This window comes from Callionymus lyra, chromosome 3, assembly GCF_982586985.1.
Source record: "Callionymus lyra chromosome 3, fCalLyr1.hap1.1, whole genome shotgun sequence".
NCBI classification, from domain to species: Eukaryota; Metazoa; Chordata; class Actinopteri; order Syngnathiformes; family Callionymidae; genus Callionymus; species Callionymus lyra.
In genome coordinates, this window is record NC_141820.1 from 17,638,857 (window position 1) to 17,648,918 (window position 10,062).

General features: G+C 43.1%; 1 protein-coding gene across 1 annotated transcript; it reads right to left on the reverse strand.

Annotated features, from left to right (window-relative positions):
• Positions 1–4: 4 nt before the first annotated feature.
• LOC148083618 (actin nucleation-promoting factor WASL-like) lies at positions 5–9,804 on the reverse strand. Its single transcript, XM_087786710.1, has 11 exons — positions 9,552–9,804; positions 6,414–6,548; positions 6,134–6,220; positions 5,946–6,042; positions 4,861–4,884; positions 3,194–3,365; positions 2,582–2,624; positions 2,181–2,334; positions 1,633–2,114; positions 1,458–1,563; positions 5–333 (listed from the first exon to the last, which is right to left on the reverse strand). Exons 1-11 carry the CDS (start codon positions 9,651–9,653, stop codon positions 272–274), a joined length of 1,464 nt encoding a protein of 487 aa, XP_087642836.1. The 5' UTR covers positions 9,654–9,804; the 3' UTR covers positions 5–271.
• Positions 9,805–10,062: the final 258 nt, after the last annotated feature.

Consider the following 10,062-nt stretch of genomic DNA (forward strand, 5'->3'; position numbering starts at 1 on the left):
GATCTTTCGATTTTAAAATGTTCTTTATTTGTAAGAAAACAGGAAGTATCACCAAAAAAAGAAGTTCTGGGAATGAAGAGAACCTTCACCAGGGTTCTGTGGCATCTTATCACAGGACTCCCTCTGCCCCTCGACCCCCCGATTGCCCAGGAGAGCGAGGAGAAGAGGCGGAGGAGGGGGTCCCGACACCTTCAGAATAAGAGCTATTGCACAGATAGTTACACATTAAAAAGCTTCAAGGCAATAAATGGCCACTGGATCAACGCTGCAACTAGTCGTCCCATTCGTCTTCGTCCTCAAAGTCTTCGTCCTCGTCATCGTCGTCGTCCTCATCTGTGGACACCAGGAGGGAGTCAATTGTTTTGGCTGATAATTCTGCTTTAGCAGCATGTGGTGTGTTAGCTTTGGCTGCATTCGCTTACATTTTTGAGCATCACAAGATAATCAGACACAAAACATCACCATGCTAGTGATTATCTATAACATTACTTTCCCCGGGCTAATTTAAAGATCAATCTGATCTTGTAAGAGTTATAGATCGTACCTTAGTATAAAGTATATATTTTGTACAAATCTGATTTTCTATGTCTATTAAGAATTGTAAACTATAATTGTCTACATAACAGAAGACCAAGTGCTAAACTACAGTTTCTTTCCACTCCACTGTAAGTGTTTGTCTTGACGACAGATAGCTTGATTATATCCTATTGCTATTTGCACTTTATTTCCTGTTTTTCTGGTCTTGGACTTCTTCCAGTGTAATCATGCACGTTCATGAATGTTCAAATTTATCAAGCTAGTACCAACACCCCTTTATTGAGTTGACTAAACAGCAGATGGCTAACTTAGCTTATGCCAACATTAGCTCATCATTATTGTCGTATGCTGACATCATTCACATTCATAACGCTCATTCTGACCCTGCTTAGTTCGGTGGCACAAACATTCGACGAGCGAACTTCTACAATCCCCTTCATAAAAATCAGTTTGGCTGTCATTATTATGGTATGCCAACATCGTCCATTTTGATCATGCTAATGTAAACACTGCTTTGTTTTGTGGCTCAGACATTGACTAGCCAAGTAAGCTTCCGCAAGGACAAGCTTCACAACCCCTTGTTAATTCGCTTTTAGCGCCTTCATGCATGTAGTTTTCCAATTCCGTTCATAACCACTATGATTATGAGTCGGCTTCTGCGTTGACCATCTGCACATTAGCTCTGATGTGAGGACTGTGGTATGTTACTTACATCATCACCATCATCATCATCATCATCATGCCTACACAGTTCATCAGTGCCAACACTGTCTAGGCAAGTTAGCTACTGTGGCAACGATCTTCAAATAAGCTCAGTTTTCGTAATTGTGATGCCAACTTAGTTCACAAACACTACTCTACTGCCAAAATCGCTTTGTTCAGGGGCACAATAATCGACGAGCTCAGTCAACTTCTGTTACCTGACGAATGGATCGCCTTACTCCTCTTCTGCATCACCTCCATCAGGGCACCCACAATCCCAGCAGAGGGAGCCGCCGAGGGGATGGAGTCGCCCACATCTTCCCGCTGTGAGAACAGAACACGTTGCAAGTGCTACCATCATGTGGAGGTAAGTGGTGATGATGGAAAACTCACAGCTTTGAGTTGGATCCCATGTCGTATCTGATCCAGGAGGGCGTCTCGGCCACCACTGGATGGAGGTCTCTCCTTCTGGTCCAACCTCTTCAAGTTCGTCCCCTCGCGGATCTGACTCAGCAGGGCCGATTTGCCGCCCGGACCATCGCCGCCATTAGTGTCCAGTTGTGCCCCGAAAGGAGGAGGGCCAGGTGGAGGAGGAGGAGGAGGAGGCGGGGGCGGTTGAGCTCCGCCGCCATAGGGGGCCGAAGGTGGAGGGGGTGGTGGAGGAGGAGGGACGGGGAAGGATGCGTGTTGCGGAGGTGGAGGTGGGGGTACAGGGCCTCGGCTAGGAGGAGGAGGAGCGGACATTCCGGGGCGTGATGGGGGAGCTGGTGGAGGTGCAGAATACGGAGCTCGGGATGGTGGAGGGGGGGGCGGAGCTCCTCTGCCACGGGAAGGAGGGGGGGGTGGACCACCTCTGGAAGGAGGCGAGGGAGGACCTGGGATAGGTGAACAAAAGTAAGCTTGCCCTGCTTTTTAAAATCCCTCATCAATTTCATCCTCACCTTGCTTCCTGAACTCGTCCTTAACTGCCTCGACGCCACCTTTCTTCTCAATGAAGTCGTAGATCACCTTTGACGTCTCCTTGTCCTTGAGCTCATCTTCCGAGATACCACACATGTCGAAGAGTTTTTTCAGCTCAGGGTCCAGGTTGTTAAGCTGCAAAAATTCTAGATTAGAGCTCGACCTCACATTGGTGTGCTAATCCTGCTGCCACAGCCAGGAAACTGCCTTGCTCTTGCTAAGGAAATTAATGCTGTAGGTTCGAAAGCTGTAGTTAGGTTATTTTTCCAAGAGGGGTTGAAAAAGTCACAAGAGTTCAAATTTAGTTATGTGGGTCATAGGTACAGCAATAACTAGATCTACAATTGTTGACCTGCGGTGTATTTGACAAGTCTGGACTTACATCAAATCCGGTGTTTGGATCCCAGCCCACATGCCCGACATGCCTGTGAGAAGGAATGACAACGTTCAGTTCAACCAACATTTTTATCTGTAGTTGTTGTCCTTACTTCACTGAAATAACTTCACTGTAGATGGTCGACACTGGTCTGGAAGGTTTATTATTCCTAGTCATAATGTTTACGGAATCTCCGACTGGTCGAGAGCAGGTTTAACTCAATCCCACAAGAGGACAAAAATCTTTAAGCAAGCTTACTCACAGGCCAAACAAAATCTATATTTACCAAACCAATCTTCAAAAGGAACTATAATTGTGAAATTGTCTTTTATTTTTATTTTAGGCTTGATCTGCCTTAATAATCCGTGTTGTTTAGAGGGTTATCAGGCAGGGTTTGAGAATTTAATGTCAGAGTACAGAACAATTATTTAAGATAACACATCAACAACCAACATGAATTGGCTGATTTGTTTCCGTGTAAACCATACAACCACTTCCTGCTCGCTCCTAACTATTGAGAGCCACCAAATCAACATCACATTCAGACACTATTGTAGCATCCTTACTTCATGGGCAGTTTTTTTTATCTTTGACCCAAGAAGGCTGCGGAGTACTCACTGAAAGTTGCTTGGAGTGCCAATGTCGGCCTTTGTCAGCCTCTTCTTCTTTCCTTTAGCCTTTTTGTCTCTCCGGGGGAAGGAAGAGTTGTTTACCGGAGTGTGGTTGTAGTGACGCTGGACGCTGATCTCAGGGTTCTTAATGTCCACAGTTGCCATGCGCAAAGTTGGACCTGTGAGCAACAACACCGTCTATTTTTTTCTGCACAGTGTTATTAACCATTTAGCCCTGGGCTAAATAAGCTTTGCCAATTCATTCACTTTGCTATACATTTGCTTTGCTCTACATTAGCTTCTCTCTAAACACCAGGTTACATTGCTGAACATTAGCCTCAGTGACATCGTTGTATTAAGATAATAACATATTCAAACATCTTGCTCCAAAAACCAACCGTTTCCTAAAAATGTATTGCAAGTAAATAGGAGTTAGGCCAGTTTATTTTGCATAAACAAATCATATTATCTGGTAACAACTTTCAAGGCAATCACAATTTTGCATTGAATTTGAGGATGACAACTTGAGTTTTTGACCTTGAACATTATGGACAAGTAGAATGTCAACCATTGCCATTAACAAAGAGGTTGTCCTCAAGTCTTTAAAAACCTTAATCTAACCAACCGTTGGCTATATTGGGCAAGGGCCTTACATAGGCCACAAGACCTGTAAAAGATATGGAAGAGGTCCACGAATCACCTGAAGTGGAAAGAAGATCCAGGACCTCATGTGGTTTCTATGGAGCAGCACGTACCTTTGGTTACGTCTTTACTGGGTCTTTTTCCAGGTAAAGGGGATGCCGAACGACTGCGTCGCCTTCTCACTCGGTCCCAGATACCCCCGCACTCAGTTATCCTGCCCCCCCAAATCCCACTACCGAGTCGGGCCCGAGGTCTATCACCAGAAAAGACAGGCGGAAGCCCCACATCAAGAGTCAAGGAGGATGTTTCGTCCTGTGGGAGGACCAGGCAGTGAAGGGAAGTCAGGCAGCGTCCAGGACCCGCAAGTGCACCCCCTACAGCTGTGGACCCGCCTGCCTCAGATGCTGGGTCCTCCACAGGAGCCGACAGGAAGGTGGTACAGAACATCATGGTCGGGTCTCTAAATCCTCGAAGTCAACTGGACCAAGCGAGACCAGAGTAACCAGGAAGGCAGTTGATCAGGTTGTAAAACGATGAGACAACAAGGAAGTCCAGACCAACTATTCGGCATCCAGTAGGACTCCGTTGGGTCCTCAGTCCTTGTGAAATGTCTGAATATGAGGAAACATTCCCCTCTCTAAATCCCTTTCTCCTGTCCCCCTGAAACTATCACAGCATGAAACCCATTAGTTGCTCATGAGCCTCCCTTCCCCCCTGACAGTCCACTGGAGAATCTTGACGCGAGTGTGGACAGAATCCGGGCAAATGATTGTGGATTTAGTGATGTAAGCTATAATCCCAGATTATTTGTGGCATCAAAACATGAAGGATCTGAGGAGGCGGAGCAACAACCCAAAGACAGGGGACAGGCAGTTTCAAGGTCCAAACCCTGCATCTGAGTGACCAAGACCTAGTACCTGGTTCTAGACCTCAAGAGCTACAGACTCAAGTGTGACTTAACATGACATTAGGAAAGAACAACCAGGGGCGTTAAAAAGTACTTGTTACCGCAGACAGGAAGTGATAACGTACCATTGATAGGTTCCCGACGCTTTTCTGTAACACAAACAAAAACATTTGAATCAAAAGGATGACAACAACTGACACATCTACAAGGACTCAAATAAAGTTGTTAAAGTTGTCACATTAGCCACAAGACAATTTAGTTTCCCTTCTATGAAATGAGCTAAAAAATGTTTGTTGTCTATATTTTTAAGCTTATTTGTAGCAGAAGGGAAAAGGCTAACATGCGATACAGACAGGAAGTACTGCGGGTACTACTCCGGGTAAATATTGACTTTAAGTGTCTTTAAATTGTTCTAGGACCTCTTATTATACTCATCAGTATGTTTCCTTTTTTCCACAAAACTCTCATTTAATAAAAGTTATTTATATAAGAAAATACGCTTAAGCCCCGCCCTGTTAAAATGCGCCGTTTTGGCTGAGAAGAAGTCTTATCCAAGCGACCACGCTCACTCTGCTCTGATTGGTCACAAAAACACGAGTTGCATTCAAGGACTCACGTGAATTTCAAACTTACATCTGAAACTCCCGGTTTATACACTAAAAACTATGAATAAAAACAAGGTTTGCTGCTTAATGTACACATTACAAAAACACCTAAAACCAGAAGTTACTCTCAACATGTTTACATAAATATTTATTGTGTTTCACTAACATGTGGGTACTGATTTAGGGCTTCTAGGTGAGGACTTTTCACCAGAGTGAGGTCAGAAAGTATAATTTAAACAGTAATCTCGTTTTGGCGAGATTTCAGACAGGGTATAACTTTATGAAGTAACAACTTCAAAACGGAGCAACGTCATGATGAATGAACTACTGCATTTTGAAGAGGACGACTTCAACATTTACATCATGTGAATAAGTCAGGAGAGTTGGGTTTTTTACATTAGGTGCCCTTTAAGTTTTTTTTAATAATTCCTCTAGTTAAATTATGCCAACATGAGGAACGATTACAGAGGAGCAGCATTGAGGTAATTTAAGTGTCTTTTTTTTTGCCTAGAACTCTAAAAAGTAACTTTCCTATACATCAAGAACTGGAATTTGGGCAGTGAGCAAAACTGCTAAGGCTCAGGGTCTTGTGATCAGTTCAGTACCGGTTTTCCTCTGTCTCCTGTTCGACAACTCCGTCATGCTAGCCCGGAACTTCTTCGCCTCCTCTTCGCTGGCAAAGTTTAGACCCATCTGATTCGTCTGTTTGGAAAACAGAGTAGACAGATGAGACTTAAACTCAGAACCTGGTCCAGAAAAATCTTGTTATGATCCAGGAAACAACAGCACTTACATCTCCAGCAAATGTGATGAAAAACGGTCTGGAGGGTGTCAACAAGAAGTTTTGGTAGACCTCCTGCTCGAACACTACCCTGCCTTCCTGAAAATATGCACGCAGGCACACACACACAAACAGTGGGTCTTTGTCTGAGAGTATGCGTTTTCCCCCCCATTTAATTTTATTGTGCATCTGCGTGTTGTTGTGTAGTGAAATGAGGGCATTTGTGTGAGAGTGTGTTTGTAATCATTTTTTAGGTCCATGCAGAGGTGTGAGTTTGTGCATTTGTGTGTACCTTGAGTTGGTAAACTCTGATGAAGTAGGACTTCTGAGGGTTGTCTTTGACCAAACACACCACTCCATAACATTTCTTGGTCCAGTTGGAGTTCCGCTCGGCGCTGAAGACCTGGACCACGGCCGAGCTAAGAGACTGGAGGGACACAAGAAACCGGGTGAGATTTTGGTGTGGGATGAAGGAGTTACGTCACTCGAGAGACAAATATTGACTCGACAGTGAGCTGGGGTGTCAATGCTGAGTCTGAAAGTGAGAAAGACTGGAGTCTACACGGACTCGGTCTGAATTTTCAGGACAGAGTCATGTTCACTACTGAGCAAGAATTACCAGAGGAGGCTGACCACACACTTCTTGCTGACTGCTGATGACACTCGCACACTGACACACACATAGCCAGGCAGCAGCTGAGTGTGAATACTGATGATTCAGAACCTGTAGGTCCAGTTTGAACCGTGAAACAACATTCAGATGATTATTCTCCTTTGTCAGACATTGAAAAACACTTCTAGACAAGGAGACTGATAGACAAGATGCTTTTGAAACTAGGCATTTAAAGACACTTAAAGGGCACCTAATGTGAAAACCCAACCCTCCTGACTTATTCACATGTTGTGAATGTTGAAGTCGTCCTCTTCAAAATGCAGTAGGTCATTCATCATGACATTAATCCGTTTTTAAGTTATTACTTAATAAAGTTCTCTCCCGTCCGAAATCTCGCTTGTTTAAATTAAACATTCTGACTTCACACTGGTGAAAAGTCCTCGCCTAGAAGCCCTAAATCAGTTAAGTACCTACATGTTAATCGTGAAACAAAATAAATATTTATGGAAAAACATGGTGCGAGTTAATTTTGTCTTTAGGTGTTTTTGTAATGTGTACATTAAACAGCAAACCTTATTTTTATTATTAGTTTTTAATGTACAAAACAGGAGTTTCAGGGGTGAGTTTGAAATTTACGTGAGTCCTTGAATGCAATTTGTGTTTTTGTGACCAATCAGAGCAGAGTGGGCGTGGTTGCTTGGACGAGCCTTCTTCTCAGTCGAAACAGTGCATATTAAGTGGGCGGGGCTTAAGCGTTTTTTCTAATGTAAATATCTTTATTAAATGAGAGTTTTGTGCAAAAAGAAACATAATGATGAGTAAAAGAGAGGTCCCAGAACAATTTAAGAGTCACTTAAATCAGCATATTAGGTAACTTGATGATCCTGAAACGTGTTAATAAACACTCCTGGGGCCAAGACATAGTTGACTAGAGGTACTTGTAGAAAATAAAATATTTTAGAGGAGAAACCCGTTGTATACATGGAAGGAACACTTGTAGGTACAGTATTTGTAGACCAAGACACTGGGAAACTGGAACACACTTTTATACCAGGAACACTTGTGGACCAAGTCACAAGTAATCAAAGTCACGTGTAGATCAGACAAACACCTATAGCACAAACCACACTTAGAAGACTATGACATGCATCAACTAGAAACACTTGCCGACCAAGAAACATTCATGGACCAACAAACTCTAATAATCCAAAATGTACTCATAGACCAACAAACATAGACCATAAACACCCTTAGACGCAGACACAAGAAACAACTGCAGACCAATAAACTCACAAAGACAACAAACACTACACTAAAACATTGGTAAGTAAGTAAGCAATATTTGTAATGCACTTTTCACAGACCAGGGTCACAAAGTAAAAGAAAACAACCTTGTAGACCAAGTCACGTATAGACAAGGAGACAGAAGGACAAGAAAGACCAGTAAACAATGTTGCGATACAAATTCAAAAAAGAAAAGCATTACATAATAAAAGTGACTTTTTGAAAAAAGTAATGCCTTACTTCACAGAGGTACTCAATGCTTTTAAAGAAACTAGTTCCAGTACATTAACATTATTTTGGTACCTACACAAACAGAAATGAATATTTTTTGCCAAGAAGAAATTAACAAAGAAAAAAGATTTTGAAAAAGAAAAGGTTCACATGTTTTTTAATGTGCTTGAATTCACTAAAGCATTTGTTCAAAACAGCTGAACAATCTGTCCTGAGAACGCTTCAGTAATTACAGCATGCAAATATTGCCTTATTCTAAACCGGTCTTCAGTAAATGTTAGTTCTTTTAAAAGAAATTGTATAAATATAATAAATGCTGTGTACGTGTTCTCCTCAAGGTGCATTTTACAAATGAGGATCTTTTCGTGTCGCCCCACATACTTAAAATTTTAAACTGTCATATAATTTGGATGCTTTAAATGTATCGTGTTAATTACTTTACATAACACCATGAACACCAGTTGAGTAGTCCTTCCAGGAGTAACTCTTTAATACGTAAATGTGTTTTTTAAGTAACCCACCGAATTATTTGCTGAAAGTGGATTAATGGTATTTTGTGACCTATAAAGAAGTGTTTATGATAAAATAAGGATGAGATTATCGATAACTACAATTATACAGAGACTTACAATAACAGTTAACGTTATGTTGAAGATAAGAATTTTGTTTGGTCAAGGTTAACGACCACAACGGTAAGCAAGATAAATCCAGCCTAGTCTGATCAAAGTTCCTGTTACAGACATTTTGGTAAATATTAGTTCTGTGGGTATTGTTAACACCCAACACTAATCCTGACACTGAAAGACCATGACATTCGCAGGTGTATTAACCCATCACTTTACATGGGCCCCACAGGGAAATGAAGGGGCTCTATGTCGCCCCCAGGCCAGATCATGACCACCACTGATCTTAACTAGAGACTAGGTTTGAGTGACGCAACAATACTTGTTGTGATAATAAACAGAAGGTGAGAAGTCCAGAGAGATTCTAAGGTTCGACCCGACTCCACAGAACCCGTGATACCAATCCTAAAACGAATACGTCATCTGTCAGTTTGATCGGACCCGCAGGTAACCCCTGCACGCTGCCAGAACCCACTCGGGGTTCGAGCCAAGTCTCGTGGTTCTGGTCGTACCTGGGCCACTGGAGCGTGACGCGTTTACGGTCCTCAGGTATTTCCTGGTTTGGAGTCCAGGTGCCCGAGGCTGTGGCTCCACAGGTGAGTCGATCGAACAACGAACAGGTTTGTTTTTTTCTTTTATTCAAACACACCGAAAACTTTGAGAACAAAACAAGACTCACGATGCACTTCCGGCCGAGGTGGCTGAACAGGAGGTCGTTCTCCTGCTGGGTCAGCAGCAGCGAGCCCACGTTCGTCGGGCGTCGCGGAGGGTTTCCGCTCATGGTTCTGGCTCCGGGAGTTCTTCAGGGACCTGAAGGAAGATCTCGCTGCGAATATCCCGAGAACATCCGCACACTCTCCCGTGTGTCAGGACGAGGAAACCCGGAGGTGCAGGAGGCCAGGTCGGACTGGAATGTCAGTTTGAGGAGGAGGAGGAGGAGGAAGAGGAGGAGGAGGAAGAAGAGGAGGAGGAGGAGGAGCTCAGAGAAAGTTTCTCGGGAAGTGTCTGACGCTGGATCGTCCACATGTCACTTCCTATAGTCACTCCAGGCAGAGATCTTCTTTTACTCTATGGAATAGTTAGGAAGTGTCATCTGTTTCTGCCTTAAGTTCTGCGTTTGTCTCTAAAAAACAAACAAACACTGGTGGAGTGAAAGTATTATTTTTTCTGTTGTCTCTCGAGGGTAGAAC

Excerpts from the sequence above, each read along its gene's own strand:
- LOC148083618 (XM_087786710.1), bottom strand. The coding sequence starts at position 9,653 with ATGAGCGGAAACCCTCCGCGACGCCCGACGAACGTGGGCTCGCTGCTG. Across the intron at positions 4,885-5,945 it reads CAGGAGACAGAGGAAAACCG|AAAAGCGTCGGGAACCTATC; the intron begins GTACTGAACTGA and ends TTTGTGTTACAG. Across the intron at positions 2,625-3,193 it reads GGCACTCCAAGCAACTTTCA|GCATGTCGGGCATGTGGGCT; the intron begins GTGAGTACTCCG and ends TCCTTCTCACAG.